Consider the following 24914-nt stretch of genomic DNA (forward strand, 5'->3'; position numbering starts at 1 on the left):
ATTCTTCTTGGATGACTTTAACTTTACTTTTTCCTCAATGTCTTTCATTTAATTTTTGAATTCTTTTTTGAGTTTTTCTATCAATTCTCTCTGGGTAGGGAGCCGTCTTACATTTGAAGTAGAAGCTTTTTTTTTTTTTTTTTTTTAAATTACATTTTCCTCCTCTGAAAATAAAGCCAGGTCTTCCTGTTCCCATTATGTTTCAATGGTGGAGTTTACTTCTTTGCCAGTTCATTTTTTTTTTTTTTAAATAAGAGGTATTAGTATAAGCAGCACCATTTCTAATTGGGGGGGAGGAGGGAGGAGAGGTGCCTCAAGCTTCCCTTCAGCTCTCCACTCTGACCAGGAATCCTACACCAAGAACTTCAAACTCCTCCAAGAGTCCACAGCCAGCAGTGTCCCTGCTTCTGCACTCACCCAGCGCTGGTTCTTTCTTGCCCAGGATCAGTGTCAGCAGCACAGCTGGGCTCTTCCCTAATTCAAACCGGACTCAGCAGTCTGGGAGGTAAAAATCTCTGTGGTTGCGGCTGAGGCTCCCGCCACATCCAGAAGTTTCTAGGGAGCTAGCCTGGTGGTGTTTGCATTTCAAACAGGTTAACCCCCGGCCCAGGGCCTTTCTTCAGATCTTTGCCAGTAGTAACAGGAGAACTCCCATTCTACCCCAAGTCTTCTAGGTTCTTCACCAGTGTATTTTCACCCTGAGCCACTAATTTGTTTTATTTGTGGGGGAAATCAGGAGAGCTTGAAATTTACCAACCTACTCCACCCTTTTCCCAGAATCCTTCCCATTTAACTTTTTCTCCAAGAATCTGGATGGTGTACAATGTACTAAAATTGATTTACTGCCTATGATACCCTTTAGCAAAACATAGCATTCGTGATTATCTTTTCTAATTAGGTCTACTTTTGCTTTTGCTTTGCCTGAGATTATTACTGCTACTCCTGGTTTTTTTTTTTTTTTTTGTTTGTTTTTGTTTGTTTGTTTTGTTTTGTTTTTTTAAACTTCAGCTGGAACATAAAAGATTGTGTTCAGGTCCATATATTAATTCCATACTTTTCTTTCAAATATGATTCTTGTAAACAATACGTTGTTGCAGTCTAATTTTAATGCATTCTGCAGTTCTCTTCTATTTTATAGATGAGCTCATCCCATTTTCAATCACAACATTGCCAACTGTATATTTACATCCATTCTATTCATATAGATAGATAGATAGATAGATAGATCACTTTCTTTTAAAGCCTGTCCCCTTCTTAAGAGCCTGTTTTTGCTTTTGATCACTGCTTTCCTTAATTTTTCCCTCTTTTTATTCTTTTCCCTTTCTTATGATCCTTTTTTCTCCTACTTTCCTGTTGGGTAAGATGATGGGTATGAAAAATCTTCCATTTCTTTAAATATCCAATTATGTATTAATGTATCTTCTTTGCTTTTTGAACCAGTTCAAATGAGACACATTGAGGTTCAAATGTGATGCCATCCCATCAACCCCCCCTTCATTCTTTCCTCCATTTTACAAACACTTGCTTAATCACACTATTATGTGAAATAATTTTCCCCATTCTTTTCCTTTCCTCTATTTCCCAGTGCATCCCTCTCCCTCATCCTTCCATTCTTCTTTTGAGATACTCCCAATAACAAAATTACACTCATGCCCTTTGTTTAAATAGACACTCTCTAACAGTCCTTGTGATGAATTCTGAAGAGTCCCAAGTACTATTTTCTGAAAGAGAGACTTAAAGAGTTTAATCTATTTACCCTATTATAATTTCTCAGTCATGGTTAGTTTCTTATACTTTTATTCAATCTGAAGTTTTTTAAATGTTATATTTTCAATTAAGCTTTGATTTTTTTTCATCAAGAATATTTGAAAATCCTGTTTGTTTTTTTCTCTGTAGAATTATACTCATTTTTGCTGGATGCATTATTATTGGTTGTAATACTAGCTCTTTTGCCTTCAAGTATATTCCAAATCTTCTACCTTTGTAATGGTTGCTGCTAAATCTTGTGAGTTTGACTATGGCTTCACAATATTTGAATATTTGTTTGCTTGTCTGTCTGTTTTAGCTACATTCAGCATTTTCTCCGTAATTCAGAAGTTCTGAAATTTGGCTATACTATTCCTGAAAGTTTTCATTTTGGGGATTTCTTTCAGAAAGTAACTGGCAGAGTCTTTCAATTTCTACATTGCCTTTGGTTTTAAGATATATAGGCAGTTTGTAGTTGTTGTTTAATAATTTCTCAAAGTATGTCTAGGCTTTTTTATTCAAAAGTTTCAGGTAGTTTAATGATTCTTAAATGATCTTTTCTCAATTTCCAAATTGTTTTTTTTTCTTATAAGGTATTTCACATTTTCTTATATTTTTTCAGTTTTTTGATGTTTCATTCTATTTCAATGTCTTGTGGAGTGATTAACTTTCATTGGTTAGTTCTCATATTTAAGGAATTATTTTTCTTATTGTTTTTGTTCCTCTTTTACCAGTTGGCTGATTCTGATTTTTAACGACTGTCATACTTTTTGTGTCTCTTTTTTGAAGGCATTAATTTTTTTAGGTAACTTAGATAACTTCTTAGGTAACTCTCAATTCTTTTCCCAAATTTTCCTTCATCATTCTTATTTAATTATTTCAAAAATTGTTTTTGTTCTTTTTTTAATGCTTAAGTTTTTCTAGAAATTCTTATTGGGATCATGTCCAATATGTATTTTTCTTTGAAATTTTTGTTTATAAATGTTTTCAAATAATTTTTTTCTCCATCTGCATATATGATCTTCTCTACTACCTCATAATTTTTCATGATCAGATTCTTTTTTCTGTTTTTTGCTTATTTTTCCAGCTTATTTCAACTTTATATTTTATTTTCTTTTGTTCATATCTAGGTGGGAGATGTCTGGCCTGAGTTTTGTCTTTTATATTGTTCTGATGCTTTCACAGACCAGTTTGAGGACCTATGAGTATTCAGTGTTTCCAACACTGCTCCAGGAAAAGGTCTATTACACACTCCTCTTATTTGCATTCTGCAAATTTCTAACTCAGTTTGGATCTGCTATTGGCTTGTGTATGGCTACTTCCATAAAATGCTGCTGGACTTAATCATTGTATATCTCATCAAGAGGCTCAAAGTAAATGAACAACTGGCTACCTCTTGGTTTTGGTCTCCTACCCTAGTTTATTCAACTGTAGGCTTATGTATAGAACTAAAGATCAGAATTGAATCCCCATTCTGTTCTTGGCTTAGAGGCACATAGCTATTTTTCTGGAAATTATCCCTTCCTCCCAACACAAGAGTACCTGCTCTTTTACTTCTACAACCACTCCTCTCCATCCTCAAACCAAGACGCAGAATTGGGTAATGAGTTAGAAAGTTGCCAGATGTCACCTGTTCCTACTCCCAGTCTTCATACAAGAATACCTTAGGATCTCTCTCTGTCTAGGTGTTCAGTTCTCTTACCATCCTTAGTTTCTGGGTGGCTGCTGCAGCCATACCCAATGCTGCTTCCACCTATTGCTACCATACTATACAGCTGGCCAACAGCACCTCAGTGTATTCAGAAATCTTATCAACCGTGGGCTAGAAAAGTGACTCATTGAAACTTTTTCTTAGCTTTCTCCATAAGAATTCAATCTTGTGCCCTTCTATGGAGGAAAATATGAAAAAAACAAAGGCAAAATTGATATCAATCACTTCCCATTTTGACTCTCTTGCTCTACTTGCTCTACTGTTAAATTTTAAAAGTCAAAACTAGAAGATGAATGAGAGGAGAAAACAGATAAATAAAAAGCATAGGATGATTACAGAAGAACAGTATCAGGAATAACAAAGCTCTGAATGATCAACAGCTAGTCAGTTTTATTGTTCTTGTTCTGGTTTTAAAGCTAAGGTAAGAAAAATGATTTTTTTTTCTTTATGAAGAGGGAAAAAATTGAGGTACATGAGAAAATATTATCCAATAAAAGGGAGAGAAGAGAGTAGCTTAATTTTTATTTGGTCCTATTTTCTCTGCAAATGATTTGAAAAAACATGATTAACAGGAAATGATATGATAATAATGTGAATAAAAACAAAAAAGAAGACCTGATTGTCCTAAAAGGGTTTCGATCTCAGTGTGAGACGAACAAATAATGTCAGACTAACTTTAATCCTTTAACGGAAAGGATTACTAATAGATTAAAAAATAAATAAAAAGACTTTATAAGTAGAAGATGCTCTGTTAGGGATTAATTTACTTGAAAGAGAATAAGAAGTTTTTGTGAACAAGATGATCATCCAAACATACTTGGTGCTGATCATGTCACAATTGTCAAGGTGTTAAAATAACATTAATTATTAAATCCCAGAATATTAGACTTAACAGAAAACAAATATAGGTACCACCTACTATTTAAAACAGTGTCATACGCATTATGTTACACATACAAAATAACATAGGACAGGGAAGGAAACACTGATAAATGGAAATGGAAAACAGCTGGAAGATATGAGAGGTAGCATTACCATTAAACTCTGAAAGATTTTCAAGATTCTAAAAGGTAAGAAAGGACATTCCAGACATAGAAGACAACCTGTACATATGCATGGAGATAGAACTACCACATTTTGTATGTTTATTTTTTATGTTTATTAACTTATTTCTGTAATTGTTGTATGCTTCCAATCACCACAGAATGATACCTTCTTGAGGGCTAGAGTTATTTTCAGTTTTTCTTTGAATCTTCAACACTAGCATAATGCCTGACACAAAATACTTATTGAATGACTAAATAAAAAAATCTCATTCTTCTTTAGGATATCTATTTAAGTATTTGAAGACATTTATTTTTATCTCCTATTAAGTTTAATATTCTCCTTTACTTTAGTTAACACTTTATTGTCATGACCCACATAAGTGATTAATGAGAAATTGTAAGATTATGTCTATTAAGACTTTAGGACTATCAAGGTTTATTATCTTGGAAAAAATGCTTTGCAAATCTTAAGGCACCAGATAATGGAAGTTATTTTAGGCTCCCAATTCCCCTTCTTCCCCCCTTCCCAATCCAGAATAAATGAAAGGTTAAAGAAATAAACATCTTAATACTTCAAATTTCTCTAAGAAAGGAAATTCACTAAGAAAATAACACTTTAAGCCCTTGAGAAAAGTTAAGATTTCATGACTAAGAAGATAATATAATATTCAAAGTAGATATATATGCTTAAAATAAAGTTTATTCTGTTAATAAGTTCATCTTTATGCTCCATTTCTCTTAAAACAACAAAGAAAAAAAATTAAGTTAATCACTGATACTTCTTAAAGTACCAGTTTTCTTTCTCAAAAATCATACAATTAATCCTTTTTGTAATTTTATTTCTGAAGGTAAAGCACAGCTACCAAAAAACCTGGTTGAAAGCTACTTAACTAGGAAAAAATGTTTACATCAAAGATTTCTAATAAGGCCTCATTTCTAAAATAGAAAATTGACTCAAATTTATAATACAAGCCATTCTCCAATTGATAAATGGTGAAAGGATATGAATAGACAATTTTCAGACAAAGAAATTAAAGACATTTTTAGTCATAAGAAAAAATGACAGGAAAGATAACGATAAACTTTAGAGAGGATGTGGGAAAACTGGAACACTAACACATTGTTGTTTGATTTGTGAACTGATCCAACTATTCTAGAAAGCAACTTGGAACTATGACCAAAGGCATACTCTTTAATCCAGCAGTGTCTCCACTGGGCTTGTATTCCAAAGAGATCATAAAAAAAGGGAAAAAGACCCACATATGCAAAAATGTTTGTAGCAGCCCTTTTTGTAGTGGCAAGGAACTGGAAACTGAATAGATGCCCATCAGATGGAGAATGGCTGAATAGGTTATGGTACATGAATGTTATGGAATGTTATTGTTCTGTAAGAAATGACCAGCAGGATGAATAAAGAGAGTCTTGGAGAGACTTACAAGAACTGATGCTGAGTGAAATGAGCAAAACTAGAAGATCCATTATACACTTCAACAACAATACTACATGATGATCAATTCTGATGGACGTGGTTCTCTTCAATGAAAGAGGATCCAAATCAGTTCCAATTGATCTGTAATGAATAGAACCAGCTACACCCAGAGAAAGAACACTGGGAAATTATTTTGAACCATAAAATAACATTTCTACTTTTTCTGTTATTGTTTGCTTGCATTGTTGTTTTTTTTTTTTTCCTCAGGTTATTTTTATCTTCTTTCAAAATCTGATCTTTCTTGTACAAGAACCGTATAAGTATGTACACATATATTGTATTTAACATATCTAACATGCATGGGATTATCTGCCATCTAGGAGAGCGGGTAGAGGAAAGGAAGGGAAAAGCTGAAACAGAACTTTTTACAAGGGTCAATGTTGAAAAATTACCCATGCAAATGTTTTGTATATAAAAAGCTATAATTAAAAAAAAGTATGTATACACATACACATATATTTTTATTAGCTCTTTTCAACAATGAGGTGATTCTGGCCAATTTCAATAGACTTGTGATGGAGAGATTCCATTTGCATCCAGAAGGAGTACTGTGAAGACTGAATGTGGATCCCAACATAGTATTTTCACTTTTTTTTGTTGTTGTTTGCTTGCTTTTTTTTTCTTTCTCATTTGTTTTCTTTTTTGATTTGATTTTTCTTGTGCAGCATGATAAATGTGGAAATATGTTTAGAAGAATTACAAATGTTTAACCTATATTGGATTACTTGCTATCTAAGGGAAGGGGGCAGAAGAGAGGAAGAAAAATTTGCAACACTAGGTTTTGTAAGGGAAAGTGTTAAAAACCATCTTTGTGCGTATATTAAAAATAAAAAGCTATTATAGAAAAAAAAAGAAAGAAAAGAACTTCCATTAAAAAAACAAACTATTTTAATGATTTTTCCTAAAAAAAAGAAAAGTACTTGAATATGTTATTAATCAATTAGTTTGTATTCTACTATTCAATTTAGTCACATATCTTCATTCTCTTAACAACTGACCAAGTGAATTTCCTTCTGAATGTGTTTAGGTGTGTGTTGGGAAGTATCTGTCACATTAAAATAAAAGTTATGCACATTTTTTTTTTTTTGCTATTAAAGATACTTTCACACTACTTTCATTTATTCTGTTTTAGTTTATATCAATAAACAAAATATGTACCACTAGCACAAATACATAAAGAAAGCTTTTTTTTTTTTTTTCCTGAGGTAATTGGGGTTAAGTGACTTGCCCAGGGTCAAACAGCTAGGCAGTGTTAAATGTCTGAGGTCACATTTGAACTCAGGTCTTCCTGATTTCAGGGCTGATGCTCTTATCCACTGCACCATCTAGCTGCCCCCAAGAAAGCATTTTTAGAGATTATCATTTAAAGATTTAAAGATTATTTATTAAAGTATCTTACACTTTTTAAGAAAGATTTTTTGGATGTTTTAAAGATATAAAAGGAATAAAACATTTGACATACCGCAGCATTCCTACTCTGTAGCAAAGGCTTTGTATTTCTAATGAGCAGTCGATGGTCTGGATCCATAGCATATGGTACCTTCCTTTTATCAGTTTTGTCTTTTTGCTCTTCATCAGAGTCATAGAAATTCTTTTCACTGTTCTCTTCTAGGTTGTCATCCTGCAAGGAAAAAAAAAAAAAATTAAACTCCATGAATAAGTTCAGGTCCTAAAGACACAAATATTAAGCATGCAAACTACTGTTCGCTTAAAGGACAAAAAGAAGCAACTTTTCCTTTTTTGAGGTAAATAAAATTAATACTTACTATCTTTTCCCAATCCTCATTGCTATCATCTACCAAAATCTGAGAAATTCTACCCACTTTCTCAATAACTTGAGTAACTGATTCATGATCCTACTCTCCTCAGACTTTGAAATAGCAAAGGACACCAATTTCAACAGTCCTAGGAATAGCAGATTACTAGGCCCTAATTTAAAAGATTCTGGTGATTCCAGTGAAGTTCCTAATTTAAAAGGAAAAAACAACAACAACAAGAAGAAGGGCAGCAACATCTTGTGAAAATGCAAGTTGACAATTGATCCTTCAGTACTGTGGTCCCTCACCTCCTCAGTAGTCATGGCTATTGAAGCTTTGGAAAACAACGTTCTCAATATTAAATATTAAAGTCCTTTTGTTGTCTTTTTCTGTTAGAATGAAAACTGCCAAAGTTTAGGGAATGCCCTTTGGCCAGTAACTGTATTCTCAGCATTTATCCCAGTAAGTATTTTTAAAATTCCTTTAGTCTTGTTGAACAAACAGTTATTATGTGCTTATCTTGGATCTGAGACTGTGATAGGTACTGACAATACAAAGACAAAAATCAAAGAGTCCCTGCTTTCAAAAGAATTTCATTCTATCAAAAAAGCCAACACATACTTAATGCAAGTACATACAAAAAAACCACATCATACTTTTAAGGACAGAGAAAACAAGCTATATGAAATATCCAGGAAGCATAAAATAATTTCAGAGGAAAATAAATGGCTTGTTAAGGACAAGGAAATGGTTCTTATAGAAGGTAAAAATAATTCTGAGTCTAGAATTTTAAAAAACTGAAGAGGTGAGGAAAAGACAGTCCATTCTAAGTCAGGAAATAATTTTGAGTCACATGACCAACAAGATGGAGAAATATTTTCTCTAATAGTCTCAACTTCCCAGATCATATCAAAATAAAAATTGTGCACAAGAAGTAAAAGAATTGTAACTATATCCACAATAAGACACCAAGGGCTCTAAAGAGAAACCACAAAAAGGAAAAGAATTATGTATTCACCCACCCCCCAAAAAAGGATCTCAAAATGCAATTCAAGATACAATACCCTGCATAGATGAGTCTATTATTCCTCTGCAAAAAAATGCCAAAAATATTCTATTTAAATTGAACAGCCTAAAAGAGCAAAAATATATTTACTTTCCTATTTCAATATAATAATCAGTACTAGAAGAAATTATTTGAGCAAAAAATTATTTGTTGTCTCTTAACCGGTTCTTTATTTCAATAATATAAAAAAATGGCAAAATATATATAAACATTTTCAGATTTTGGTTGGGAAAAAAGGAAGTCAGTTTCTAACAAAAAAAAAGATATAAGATGAGAAATTATAAGCAGACAACACATATTTGACTTGGCATTTTAAAGGAAATTATTTCATTTGAAATGTACAATAATTAGATTCGATAATGAATTCTAAAGTATAATACTGTCACTTTTCTTAGAATGCATAATTTATAGTAAAGAAATTACTAGTCTCTTAGGAGTACTCAAAAGAAGGCTGCAATTGAATTATACTTCTAAGTTAAAACCAGTTGACTGATTCTTCTTTTGTACAGCTCTAGGCCCAAACTAGTTCTATTTAGTGCATTAGGAAACCAATAAAGTGACAGCTAAACAATCAAAGGCTCTAAAAACTTAAGCATCCTGCAACAATATGTAGTTAAGTAAAATCAAACAAATATGCCTCAGCTCTCATCAAATTTCTGCATGATTAATTTAGTAATCCACTCAGCACAGTAACTTGTAATTAAAGTCCTCAGAGACATGTAAAATGTCACTTTTTAATGAGTTTTTATTCTTTTTTCACATTTGTCTCTCTGTATCAATTAATATACTTCTTTAATATTTAAGTTCATTATTCCAACAAAGGACATCATGATTTTAGTTATTTGGCTTACAAAGGCACAAGTAGTAATTTTTGTAACATGTATCAAAAACAAACAATTTTCTCCCTTAATAAATCACAAAATAAAAGGTTAAGATCTTTCTCAGACTCAGTTTATTCGACTGTAAAATAATAATAGTAGCTGGTAGCATTTCTATAACATTTAGAATATGCCAGGAAATGTACTTTACACAGAGCTTTACAATTATTACCTGATTTGAGCCTAACAACTCTGGGAGGTAGGTATTATTACTATTCCCATATTTATACATGAGGAAAATGAGATAAAGTAACAGCTAAATAAATGTCTAAGGCTGGATTTCAACTAAGGTCCTCTTGATACTAGGTTCACCACTACTATGCATATAATATCCTGGCTGCCTCTGAAGATAAAAAGGTATTAAAAACAGTACTAACCTAAAACAGTTGTTCTGAGGATGAAAGGAGATAACATATGTAAAAGACTTCCTACACCATAAAGAACTATATAAATACTAGCTATTGCTTGAATCTTTAAAGAATATACTTAGAAAGAAAATACTATTACCACTAAATTTTATGTAATGACATTTCACTAAGAGCTAAAAACTTTTATATTTATATCACTATTAGCCTAAAATATGATAAGTAAAATCACTTTAAACTTGATGAAAGAAGGAACATATCAAAATAGTATATTTTTAAATTCAAGTAGGAATCAATATAGAAACTATGGACAATACAATTGACTTTTGTTTGTAATTCAAAGTGATCATAATGGGGAAGGGATTAAATCAACAATAAAGAAACTATTTTTAAAGATTTATCAAACATCAAGTTTGGGGAACGTCATTTCTATTTTATTTCATGAGTGTCAAAAATCTAAGATTTCTTCTCCGAGCTATCCTTAGTGCCTAACACTACCAGTACCTTTTACATAGATGAAGGACCAAATATATATTCTCCAAAGTAACACAATGATCTTTTAATTGCCAGATCCAAGTGCCTTTTCTTCCCTCCTCATCCTCTGATGTCTTTGACACTGCAAATCACCGTCCTCTTTCAAATACTTTCTCCTCTAAGTTTTGGGGATTCTATGCTTTCCTGGTTTTCCTCCTACCTATGTGATGACTCCTTCTCTGTCTCTAATGATGAATGCATGTCTAGACCATGTCCTCTTCACTACATGTAGGCCTTCCATCCTGGTTCCTCCTCTCTTCTCTGTTTGCACTATTCCATCCATCAGCCCCTATGGATTTAATTATCATCTCTATGCTGATTCTTAGTTCTACCTATCTGCCCTAACCTTTCTAATGACTTCCAATCTCACATCTCCAACTCTTAAATTCAACATGTCCAAAACGAAATTCATCTTTTTCCCCCCACCACCACCGCTCTGTACTTATTACTATCAAAGATACCACCATACTGTCAGTCTCCAATACAACATTAGATGCCATTCTGGATTGCTTGCTCTCTCTCTCACCTCCTCCATATCCAATCTCTTGTTAAGACCTGTTGATTTTATTTTGTAACATCTCTCAAATATACCATCTTTTCTCCTGTCTGGTGCAGGCTATCTCGTCTCACAGTGGGCTTACTGCAACAGTTGCTGGTCAGTCCACTTGCCTCAAGTTTCTCTTACAATCCATATTCTACTCAGCTGTCAAAAGTAATCTACCTAATTATCCACCACATCCTCATTCAATAAACATCACGAGCTCCCTAGGACCTCTAGGAAAATGTTCTGTTGGCAATCAAAATCCTGCCTATGCCTGCCCTCCGCTTTACCTGTCAACAGGTAAATTCTTATAACTTATGCCTCCCTATACAGAACTCAATCCAAAGACACTGGTCCTCCTTGCTGTTGCCCACACAAGAAAATCTATCTCTGGACTGTGGACCTTTTCACTGACTCTCCCTCAAGCATAGAAGCTCTCTCTCCACAAGGAAAATGTTGTGAATTTTTTCCAATTATTTTATTAAATATAAAAATCACTTGCTCAAAATAAAACAGGTCTACATGAAGCATCATGCAGTTTAGATAATGTTTTGATATTTTTCTCCATCTGTAAAGCACCAAGCATTCTTAACATTCTCCATGTTTTATACCACAGCCGAGTAACCAGTACACCATACAGGTGGAAGTATGGATTTGAGGCCCATTGAACACTGAATCTCCCCCAATATATCACAATTATAGAAACACCTGTGCTAAGTAACATTGTGTTGAACCACTGAAAATTCACAGTGTTCAATAGCCCACAACACTTCTCATTTCTTCTGGCTCTACATTCAGTTGCAAGCTAATCAAGTACAGTGGTTTTCAAATGATGTGCCACAGTAATCTAGGATGCCATAGAGCTTCTCTAAGGGTTCCTTGAAACACAAGTGTGGTCAATGAGAAGATGCTTTATTTGTGACTACACCACAAGTGTTTAATGTCATATTCAAGACAATCATAAGTGGGAGGGATTAGAAGCCATGGAAACAGACTATAAAGTGTTTATAAAGACTTTTTAAAAGTAAAAGTCTGAAAATTGATAGAGTAAAAAGTAATTCTATCTTAAGACACAGATGAATTTGGATTTAGTTGTGGCTTCAGCACTCATTATGTGAGTTTAAGCCAATAATTTCCCACCCTTCATCTTAATCATCTGTTAAAAAAATAAATTAAATGTAACATTTCTCTTTACTTCACAAGAATATAGTATGGGCAAATGAAAATATTTGTAAATTTTCACTTCAAGATCTAAAATGTCTTGTGAACATAGAGCATGAAAAGAGTGTTGTTTTTTTCTGTTTGTTTTGGCAAAGTAGTGAAAGAGATGATGATAATGACAAGTTGGCTCCTTTCACTGGCAAGTTATTATCTATTAAAAATAAATTAAATTACAGCAGTCCTAATAACTGAAGCATAGTAACTATTCTTCTTTTACAATAAAATCCTGAATTCAACTTGTTAAATAAATTGCACAAAAGTAGGTAAGGTTGTTAGACTTTAAACAAATACATAAAAACACAGGATTTTGACATTATGTTTAAAAAGGGATTACACTGTGTTCTGATAAATAGAAAATGGCTCACAAATTCTTCCATTTAAGCTTTCCAACAATGCCTGTCTCATCGTGAAATAAGGCTGACACTGGATATTTGATACAGGTTGAAAAAACTTTGCCCCTAAATTTCTACCAATAAGTAGCTGTGTGATTTAGGGATATTAATTTAGCTCTCTAGAAAACAATAAAGAGACTAAATTACAACTAAGATTCTTTCGGTTCCAAAATTTTATTATTCAAATTATTATTACCTACTTATTAAATATCAACATAAGCAGGAAGATGTGTTGTTCATTTAGTAAAGAAAATTAAACAAAGAATTTGTCCCTTGATTTAATCATGTAGAAAAAACAATAAAAACAAGGATACTCATCATAAACTCATGTATAGATGAACAAAGATCATGAAAAAACTTTTCTTTTTTTTATTATTAAAGCTTTTTATTTACAAAACATATGCATGGGTAATTTTTCAACATTGAGCCTTGCAAAACTTTCTGTTCCAAATTTTTCTCTCCTCCCCACCCCCTCCCCTAGATGGCAGGTAGTCCAATACGTGTTGAATATATGTTAAATCCAATATATGTATACGTATTTATACAGTTTTGTGTTATTGCACAAGAAAATTCGGATCTAGAAAGAAAAAAAAACTCAGAAGGAAAACAAAATGCAAGCAAACATCAACAGAAAATGTGAAAATGCTATATTGTGATTCACACTCAGTTCTCACAGGACTCTCTCAGGGTGTAGATGGCTTTCTTCATCACAAGACCATTGGAACTAGTCTGAATCATCTCATTATTGAAGATGGTCCATCAGAATTGATCATTGTATAGACTTGTTGTTGCCATGTATAATGATCTCCTGGTTCTGCTCATTTCACTCAGCATCAGTTCATATATGTCTCTCCAGGTCTCTCTGAAATCATCCAGTTGGTCATTTCTTACAGAACAATAATATTCCATAACATTCATATACCATAATTTATTTGGCCATTCCCCAATTGATGGCTATCCATTCAGTTTCCAGTTCCTAGCCACTACAAAAAGGGCCACCACAAACATTTTTGCACATGTGGGTTCCTTTCCTTTAAGATCTGTTTGGGGGTATAAGTCCAACAGTAACAATGCAGGATCAAAGGGTATACACAGTTTGATAACTTTTTGTTAACTGTCTTCCAGGATGGTTCGATCCATTCACAACTCCACCAACAATGTTTCAATGTCCCACTTTTCCCACATCTCTGAGATCTGAGAGGTAAACTATCCTATGTTCTTCTAATTTGTTTATAATCTCATTCTTTATGTCTAAGTCATGGACCCATTTTGACCTTAGCTAGGTATACTGTGTTAGTACTGTCATCCTTATTATATTTGCTTGACCTATCCAAGAGGCCTTGATATTTTTCCCATTGTGTAGATCTGAAATTATTTGTGTGGAAAGTGTTTTGAAGTTTTGCTTATATAGTTCCTGACTTTCCCTTGGAAGATAAATTCCCAAATATTTTATACTATCGATGGTTATTTGAGAATTTTTAAATTTTGGGGAGATTGGTTTTTAATTTTCTTTCTCTGTTTTCATCCTACATGGTTTAGGTATTAGTATCATGTCTGGGTCATAAAAGAAATTTGGGAGGAGTCTTTCACTCCCTATTATTTCAAATAGTTTATATAGTATTGGAGGTAATTGTTCTTTAAATGTTCAGTAGAATTCACATGTAAATCTGTTAGGATTCTTACAAGGTGCTAAGTCACTGGAATGAATAGAGACAATAATTATCTAATTCAGTATGATAGATCTGATCCTACAAGGAGATGTTATGGGCCAGAAATTGAGACAAGAACATTTAGTTCACACTTTTAAAGGAGGTTCACACATTAGACTTTACACTTTTAGAGAACATATAAAAGGACAAGCCCACTGGAAAGAGATTCAGAGCCAGGATTCAGTGAGGAGATTCACAAGTCTAAAGGAAAAGCCTGCTCATGGACTTTGGCAGATTCAGAACTAGGATTGACTTCCAGGAGATTCACAAGGCAGAAACCCATAATCCCACACTCTTGGAGGCAGAGTCAAGATTCATTCCCATTTCTACCTTTGTGCTGTTGTGTTGGCTGGAGATAGTGGGACAAGAGCTCTCAGGAATCAAGGAGAGAGGAAGGCCTCCAGAAAAGTAGCCGAGCCCCAAGTGAAGGAGATAAGATTTTGAAAGAGACAATAAAGGATCTGGACTTTAACTCCTGGCTGTATTTGATGATTATTGAAACTGAACTGAAACTGAGCCTGCCTCCAGAAGCTCCCCAAGAAACCTGCTCCCAGAAAACATTTTTTCTTAGGGAGTTAATAGCTTGTTCTATTTCTTTTTCTAAAATGGAATTATTTAAGTAATTTATTTCCTCTTCTGTTAATCTGGGTAATCTATATTTTTGTAAGTATGCTTCCATTTCACTTAAGTTGTCAAATTTATTGGCATAAAGTTGGGCAAAGTAACTCCTGATTATTGCTCTGATTTCCTCTTCATTGGTGGAAAGTTCTCCCTTTGCATTTCTGAGACTAACAATTTGATTTTCCTCTTTTCTTTTTCTAATCAAATTAATTAAAGGCTTATCTATTTGGTTTTTTTTTTGTTTTTGTTTTTCATAAAACCAACTCTTAGTTTTATTTATTAATCATTCTCCTGCAATAATTATTGTCAAGAGAGCAGATTTGGTTGGATGGCCTGACCAACAATCACTACAGGGATCAATCATTGAAAATATAAATATGGGTAGGGCTACTAAAAAAGAACTGGTAAAGAGATACGTGAGCTACTATCAGAGTTCTGTGAAAAATTTGGGGAAAACAACAGCAGTATCCTAAGAGTAGAAAAAGCCAAACACCCCAATTTTGAAAAGAGGTAACAGAGTATAATCTACAAATCACAGACCAAAGAACTTGACTTCAATTCCTGAAATTTAGCCATAGAATCATGGGGGGAAAAAAATTTATACTTTAAAAAAAAAAAAATCAGCCTTCTGGCAAATTTTTCAGTCAGAGGATTGATTAATTATAAAAATTTCCCATTGGCAAAATATGTGAACAAAAAGCTATTACACTCAATACTGCTTTTAAGAAAATTTGTTTCATGTTGACCTATGTGGGTATTTTAAAATGTACATATACAAATTATGTCATATTTGTCTTCAGAAGATATTTTTATTTACTAAATTGAAATGTGCTGCATATTTTACTAGAACTAAAAATAAAAATATGGTGTGCATGTGAATATGTAAAGCTGACAAAATTTAACTTTTTTTCTAACTGAATAAAAACATATAAGCCTACTACAAGAAGCCTGACACAAGTTCCATAGCACAAAGGTCACACAAAAGCTTTTATCTTGGCCAGCTCTTTCTATCTGGGATGGCTCCATATATTAAAAATGTTAAGTTCTTGAGATCAATATTATACCCAAACAATTGTAAATAAGGTTTAGCCTATGATAATTCTCCTATTTCAGTATAATTTATCTGTTAAATTCTCCAGAATATTTTGATATTTATATTGATGATGTGGGGATTTACCACATCTTGGTCCATAAAGCTCACTTCTGACAAGCAATTCTAATCACTAAGTCATGTCCTACAAGATATTTAGTTAATTGCTAATTTTTTACAATCTGAAATTCAATAATATAGTGGGAAAAGTACTGGTTATGATAACTGAAAGCCTTGAGTTCAAATCCAGACCTAGAAACTTATTAGCTATGAGACCATGGAGCAAAGCTTATAATTGCTCTCTACCTCAATCTCCCCTTCTTAGAGGTTGGGTCCAACCCCTTTAAAGTTTCTTCTGGCTCTAAATTTATGAAAGATGTGATAGGAGAAAAGACCATTAGATATGGCAACTACAGCATCATGGGCAACTTGAGGGAGTACAAGTACAAGTAAAGTCATATCAACAACAAGCATTTATTAAGTGCCTAAAATGTGCCATGAAGTATTCTAAGAGTGAGGGATCTTTTAAAAAAGGTTAAAAATCATTAGTAATATTGGAGGATTAAAATAACATTGGATTAGTAGAGAATTAGCAATATTGGAGAGTTAAATGAAGAGTGAGCAGGCAAGAAGTGAAAGCACCAAATGTTAAATTTTTTGAAGGAAATTAGCTGAGATATATGGCACAAAAGCTACAGGATTAGCTATGACATTTTAATGAAGGTTTTCAAATGGATCATCTGGGTCAATGATATTTCTACTATCCATTATCTAGTTCTCATACTTTATTTAAAGAGAGCAAGGCTTAATTGTTTCAATCTCATGCCATATCTTTTATTCGATATTATTGTTTTTCTAGTTATATTCTAATTTTGAACATTTCTCAAACAAGTTGGTGGTCTGACTGTACAGAGGCAGTTGCTTCAGCATTGACTTCAACATCAATGAGTTTTCCACTATCTATTAAAAGATGTTCAACTTTTCTCAGATCAAACTCTACTAGAGATGTGACACCTGTTTATAGTCTTTGAACCTGTGTCATCCCTTCTTCTGACACATATTTTATAAAATAAGTCACACAAAATAAGTCTCAATTATTTTGACTTTTTTCATTAAGACGCTGGGTTTTAATTAAAGTATATATCCACCTAGTTTGGAAAGTCTCACTGAGTTATGAGTGGAATTTCTCTTCAACCTCCATAGGAAAGGGAAGCATTTATACAATATCTACTGTGTGTGAGGTAGTGCGCTAAGTACTGTTTCACTTGGTCTCAAAACAATTCTCTGAGATAGGAGCTGCTATCACCTCCATTTTATAGTTGAGGAAAACTGAGGCCGACAGCTATTAATGGACTTGTCTAGGGTCACACAACTAATGAATATCTAAAATCAGATTTGAACTTGGGTATTCTAGCTTCCTTTCCAATGCATCACCCAGCTGCCTCTATAACCACAGTTTGTACATAAACTGCTGATATTTTCAGTGAAATTTTTGAAAACATTTTTCATGAATACTATTTCCCAAAATGACCAAATGTTCTAAGAAACTTTATTTGTTACTGCATTTGGTCACTGAATTTTAAAAAAAATTAGCTCTAACAATGTCTTTCTTTGTGTAAGGTGGAGATCTAAGAATAAAGTCCATGAATTAGTTGGGTTTTGAAAATTTTAATATAATTAAGTTTCCTTCCTAATACTATATTTTTAATTTTATGTATTTTTAAAACATGCTAAAAAGGGTTCGTGGGCTTCACCAGACTGACAAATAGGAGTGTAATGTAAAAGAAGTTAGGAATCCCTGCTCTGAGTGGTGTTTATGAGCCATCTTTCCATTTAGTTAGAATGCTTTTTTTTTTCTTAATTTCTTTATGATAAGGACTTCCAAAATTACTCCTATACAAAAAAATATACTTATACTTTTTGTTTATCCTTCATTCCCGAAGAAGACTATGACATCACTAATAAGCACTCAACTACAGGACACAGAAGTCAAATTTAGAGTTACAACACCCAATTTAAAAATGAAAAAATACAAAAAGTAGGTGATTCTTAAAGACTTCTTTCATCTTTCCTGTCATTCTACCAGAGATTTCTGGAAAAGCCTGAGGAGGCAGGGGGCATGAGTATTGCATATGATTAATACCTATCTTCTATTTTTATTTTATGGGTTGTCAGGGCCAAAGAATTCATCACCAAATAGACAGTTTATTGGTGATAAACCTCTCCATAATTAACAAAGCTGGTTCTTGGAAGCAGACACAACAGCTTTTCATTAGAAGAGAAGCCTTTCCAGCATGACAAACCTACTACTATTAGCACTTATATTCCACTAAGCAAAGCCAGGGTCAAGATCCCAGGGTTCTAGTCACCTCCATTCAACAAATAGGCACTACAAAAACTTTTGGAAGATACATTTTCAAAATAAATGACTTTTTAAATGTCCTAGGAAAGGGTTCAAGGTGAGAAAACCTATAAGGGAGAGAAAGTCTAATGACAAAGCAGAGATAACAAAAAGATTACACAAATAGATTCATTCTTAGATCATGGATGAATTACATGACCTAATACTTCAAATAAATTTTTCTTTCAGAAAACTCAAGGTAAATAGATATAGAAAACTTAGCATTTCTTCTAAAGCAATGGCTACAAAAGAGACTTCTTGAAGGCAGTTAACAAGAATGTATTAAGCAATCCTAGAAGAAAATTTTAATCATGATTTTGATTTGCTATATCTCTACTTACAAGGCCCTTTCCCGAAGTATACTAGAAAATGGAAAAAGGAAAAGGCCTATTCTTAAATTCTGATAGCATGGGGAAATAGAATCAAGATGGCAGAATGAAAGGAAGCAACATACTGAGATCCAGTCCACTGACACCTTTTTTTAAAAAGGTGCAAAGAAAATTCACCAGGATGAATCCTGATGTGAAAATCCAGAAATACTCACAGTGACTCATCACAAGGGACAGAAAGCTAAATCTGTGGACACTGGAGAAAAGGTCTAGCCAGAAGCATACAACCAATGTAAGTACCCAGAAACAGGTTGTATACCAGAGAAATAAAGTCTCAGGCTCATTCCATGTCACCTTCAAAACCACACTGAGGTATTAGATGGAATAAACTGGTAGAACATACAGTTCTGCCACTGAACCAACAGAGCTTTCCATATCATTAATAGGGGTGGAGTTGCAATTTAACTCTGAACAGACTCAAAAGAGGTAGGACAATGGGGACAGTAAAAAGATATTGTCCTGATCTGACCACTTTGGGAGCAGTGAAAACTTGCAAGTTTTCCTTATTCTGTTCCTGTGACCCTAAAATAACAACAACAACAACAACAACAACAAAACACCTTGAAACCCTAATAAAGCAACAAAAGAACCAGCCAAGACTTTCTCTCCAAAAGTATGGCAGAACCCAGCTCTAACATCAAGTACAAGATTAGAATAGTAGTATAGTATAGTATACTAAAAATGAGTAACAAAAAAAAAAAAAAAAAGTAATTACATTGGCAGGGAGGTTCAAGATAAACATAGAAGAGAATCCCTCTAAAAACACCTAAAAGCAATACCTCAAAGAAAAACACAGTTTGGACATAAATTCAACAAAATATCTGGAAGAGATGAACCAAGCATCTGAAAGAATGTTGAAATATCAAGATCTTTGGAATTAAAAAATTAGAAATTAATTGTTTAGCATAAGTCATACAAAACTCTACCCAAGCAACAAATTCCACTAAAAATTAGAATGGAATAAACAGAAGCCAATAAGAAAAATTTAACTAAAGTTAAAAATACTTTTTAAAAAATAGATCATAGATCACTATGTAAGACATTTCAATAGAAAATAAACTGATCTTGGGGGGGAGGAGGAGGGAAGGGAGGAGGGAGCCAAGATGGTAAAGAATAGACAAGACTTTACCTGAGCTCTTCCTGGTGTCCCTCAGATCAACACCAGATCAAGACTCTGAAGTGGTTTTTGGAGTGACAGAACCCACAACTACTTGGAGTGTAACAAATTTCTAGCAGAAGATATTTTGGAAGAACTTCAGGAAAGATCTGTCTCAATTGGGCAGGAGAAAAGGCAGCCAGTGCAGAAGCAACACAGGGAGAACTAAAGCAGAGAGGAACAGGGGGAATCTAGTGGGAGGCTTTTCACCAAAATACAGTAGTGTTGGCTCCTCTGTCCTGGTTCAGAAGGCAGTGGATCAGCAAATTAGCTGTGAGACATCCAACATAAATACAAACGGCAATTAGTGAGCTCCTGAGCCCCAGAAGGGTCTTGGCCATGCCCCACTTAGCACCAGAAGGAAGTCAGTCATCACCAGCCCAGGACAGCCTAAAACCATTGTTACCCATAGAAGAAGCTTGGGACAATCTCCTCTTTGCCCTAAGAGCAGACCTCAACCTTTTAAAAATGAGCAAAAAAAGCAAAAAGAACTGTCACCACAGGTAGCTTTTATAGAGAAAGAGAAGAACAGACCTCAAACTCTTAGGCAAATTATCTCCAATGAAGCATCAAAGGGTATGAACTGGTTCCTAATTCACAAGGCTCTCTTGGAAGAATTCAAAGATCTTAAAAGAGATTTAGAACAAAAATGGGGAAAGGAAATGAGAATGTTGCAGAAGAATTTGAAAAAGAAAACACAGAAATCATCTGAAGAAATCTCCTTACAAAACAGACTTGATGAAATGAAAAAAAAGCATATAACTTCTTACAAAAGATACCAAAAAATAAACCAATTCAATAAAAAACCAGAATTTGTGAAATAAAAAAAAAAAAAACTCATTTAAAAATATAATGGGGGGGGGGGGGGTAGCTAGGTGGTGCAGTGGACAGAGCACCAGGCCTGAATTCAGGAGGACCAGAGTTCAAATCTGGTCTCAGACACTTAACACTTCCTAGCTGTGTGACTCTGGGCAAGTCACTTAACCCCAGCCTCAGGAAAAAAAAAAAAATATTATATATTTGGTCAAATGCAAAAGGAAATTTTAAAAACTAACAAAAAAATTGACTAAAAATTAGAATTGAACAAATGGAAATGAATGATTCAATGAGACATCAAGAATCAGTCAAACAAAATTTTTAAAAAGTGAAAAAAGAACAAAAAAACAGAAGAAAATGTAAAATACCTTAGTGGAAAATAGATCTGGGAGAGACAATTTAAGAATTATTAGACTTCCTGAAAACCATGATGAAAAAAAGGGCCTAGACATCATCTTTCAGGAAATCATCAAGGAAAACTGCCCTGATATCCTAAAACCAGAGAGTAAAATAGCTATTGAAAGAATTCACCAAAAAGACTCCAAAATGAAAATTCCAAGGAATAGTGTAGCTAAATTTCAGAATTATCAGATCAAGGAGAAAATATGCAAGCAATCAGAAAGAAGCAATTCAAATATTGAGGAGCCACAGGATTACCCAGGACCTAGCAGCTTCCACTTTAAACCACTGAAGAACAGCCTGGAAGCTGACATTCCAAAAGGCTAAGGAACTTGGATTGCAGCCAAGAATCAACTACCCAGCAAAAGTAAGCATTATCTCTCAGAGAAAAAGATGGACATTCAATGAAACAAGTCAATTTCATTTATTTCTGATGAAAATAAACTGACCTGGAAATCAGATCAAGAAGAAAAAAAATTTAAGAAAGACTAGACTAAAATCTAAAGGAGAAGAGTAGGAGGATAAGGAAGAGTCAAGATATCACATTCCAAGAAATCTGAAAAAGAAAATTGCCCAAACCTGTTAGAACCAGAAGGCCTAGTGGAAATAGAAAGAATTCATTGTTCAACTGAGAAAAACTAATACAGAAACAGAAACTCCCATTATATAAATACAGAGCTTAAAAGTCTAGGAGAAAATTTAGACATAGACAATGAGCATCAATATAATAGCTTTGATATATAATATTCCAGAAAACAAAGACTGTGGGGTTTTTTTTTTTAATTATTCTGAGTTGAACATCAAATAAAATGGACATCTAAATATATAGCAGAACCAAAAAAATATAGCTAAAATGGCTTTCTTGGTTTTTTATATATAACATATTCAGCACACAATTCTCAAAGCTGTCTTGCTTATCTATGAATGTTTTTGGTCTTCCTTCTTTTCTATGAAAAAGTTTTGGGGGGAGGGGCAATCAGGTTTAAGTGGCTTGTCTAGGATCATACACAGTAGATGTGAAGGGTCTCAGGCCACATTTGAACCCAGGTCCTCTGACTCCAGAGCCAATGTTCTATCCACTTCACCATCTAGCTGCCCTCTTCTATGCATTTTTCCAAAAAGAGTTTAAATGAATCTTCTTTCCTTTCTTTTTCATTTTCTCCCTCACCCCCTTTCCTTTTCCTTCTCCCATTACTACTACTAATGTAACTCTAGCTTCTAACTTTCTGCAACGCCCAAGACTGAGAGGTAAAAATAGCTGTACAACAAGAACACACTAGTCAAACAAAACAAATTCCCACCCTGGCCCTGTCTGGAAACATTCATGTTCTTTGGCACCTTGCATCTATCATGCCTCTGTCAAAAAGAGGGTCATAGGTTCTATCACTCTTCCTCTAGAATGATTGGTCTTTGTATAGACCAGAGCTCTTAGGAATTGCAGTGCTGTTTTTCTTTACCTACTTCTTGGACAAATTAATATCCTGCCTCAACTCATTTCATTCTTTATCAATTCATATGTTTACTTCTAGATTTCTCTGAACTTTCTCTTTATCATTTTTAAAAGCTCAGCAATATTCTATTACATTAATATGCTATAATTTGTTCTGCCATTCCTAATTGTTGAGTACTCCTTTAATATTCAGTTCTTCTCTATAACCAAAAAAGTACTATAAATATTTTTGTCCAGAAGGATCTTTTTCTTAATCATTTTTCCTACTATTTCTTTTAATAAAATTAGTTATGCACTAACTTTAGAAATCTTCTACAACATCACAAATGGTAAATCTTAAAGCATCATGGTATAGTATAACTAATAAATAATTATCACTCTATTGCTAATATACCCACTCTACTAAATGATACCTACATTTACTAATGATACCATATCTACTAAGACATCTTCAACTAGCTGAAGCAGACCCTCAGCTTTCTTTCATTTTCAGACTTTGTGAGAATAACTTTAGAGAGTGTTTGTAATTTTTATTAAATTAGCCATAAAAATATTTATATTTTTTAAATTAAGTATTCTCTTAACCAAAGAGATGTACATAAGCTTTGAAAAAACAGGTTTGTTTTACTTAAGCCCTAGAAAAACTCAGAGAGAACTAGGAACACATTTAAGACTTTTAATTTTTTAAAAAGAACCCACATTTTATATTAAAAAACAACTGTCTACTATGTAAATAAATTTTTCAAGATCTGTGACTCCTAGACTTGAAAAAAGGTAGAGATAAAATTGTCAATAATAACTAAATTTCCCAAACTAAAAACACCTGAATATATATAACAAATGGTCAATGCTCTTAAAAAAAAAAACCTCACTTTTCTTTTCTTGAAGTTGGAACTAGTGCAGAGGACTGAATATGTATAAGTTGCTCTAATCACATTGTACACCAAAATTATACAATTGACACAACCAATTAATATAGTTAAGTAATGTAAAATCAAGCATTAAATATTGGGAGATCAAGTTTTTAAAAGTTTAATGAAACTTTATGAAAACTTTTGCTTAGTTCCAATTCTTTTAAATATAATACATAGAAATGATCTTGATAAGGGAATCATTAGTAATACTTAAAAAAAATTGTATGTTATTTTTTAAAGTTCAAAATTTACAAAACAAAAATTGTCAAGTCCCAAAAATCAGAGCTTAACTATAATAAATGCTACTAGAAGCTATTAAAGCACAAAAAAAAAAAAAAAAAAAGGAAAAAAAAAAAGGATTCTAAAATTCAATTGTTTTATGGCATCCGTTTACATTTATTTATATACTTTTATACTATATATTTATTTATACACTTTATTCCAGCAACAGCAAAAATAAGTTTTGTTTTAGATATTTAAGTTTCTTTCTCAAACTACTTCTTCTCTCTTAAATTTATACAAGGGTAATGGTATTTAACTAAACAATTTTTAAGTCCTTGGGAATTATTTAAACTCAACCCAGAATAAAAAAATAAAATAAAATAAAACCTGCATATATTGTCCAAAGAGTAAGGTAAATTTAAGAAAATAAAAATGCAAATATGCATTTTAGCAGTCCCTTGAATTTATTAACCTAAAAGGTTTAATTTCCATTTTCCTGCATCAGCTTTATTTATAAAATGTCGTGCCCTATAAATATGCTGTTATTTTCTATAGTCAAGCACCCTCTTAACAAATCTTCTCATTAATATGTAAATTTAAAGTCAATCGGTCTTCTTCCTGACAGCGCCATGAATTCCTAGTGCACTGTATAATCGGCTTTGACTTGGCATCCACCATTTATCATCAAAGATGTCAGTTAGAAAAATTATGGAAAATGCACTGCAATTGATATAACTGCAATCTACTTTGTCAACACTTAATTGTTCCTCAAATCATACATTTACATATAAACAGCCTAAATACTGATCTATAATGATGCAAATAAACTAAATTAAAAATCTCTTCTGCAGTTTAAGATGCTTAGTTGTATATGATGTGTTCATTTTAAGAAGTTATTGACAAAGCATAGCATAGCAGCTCATCTCAAAAAGTATTTCTACTAATTTTCAATTCCCAAAGTAATCAGTTTTGCCTTCAACCATATAAACACATACTGTTGG

At 33.2% G+C, this 24914-nt stretch overlaps 1 protein-coding gene across 2 annotated transcripts in view; it reads right to left on the minus strand.

Moving 5' to 3' along the window:
* The window catches only part of AP3B1 (adaptor related protein complex 3 subunit beta 1), a 318879-nt gene that overhangs the window by 174552 nt on the left and 119413 nt on the right, over positions 1-24914 (minus strand). For both annotated transcript variants that reach the window (XM_074282333.1, XM_074282332.1), the window contains exon 8: positions 7455-7613. In XM_074282333.1, coding sequence (XP_074138434.1) covers positions 7455-7613 — 159 coding nt within the window. The remainder of the gene's footprint in view (positions 1-7454; positions 7614-24914) is intronic.

Source organism: Sminthopsis crassicaudata, chromosome 1 (genome assembly GCF_048593235.1).
Source record: "Sminthopsis crassicaudata isolate SCR6 chromosome 1, ASM4859323v1, whole genome shotgun sequence".
Taxonomy (NCBI): Eukaryota; Metazoa; Chordata; class Mammalia; order Dasyuromorphia; family Dasyuridae; genus Sminthopsis; species Sminthopsis crassicaudata.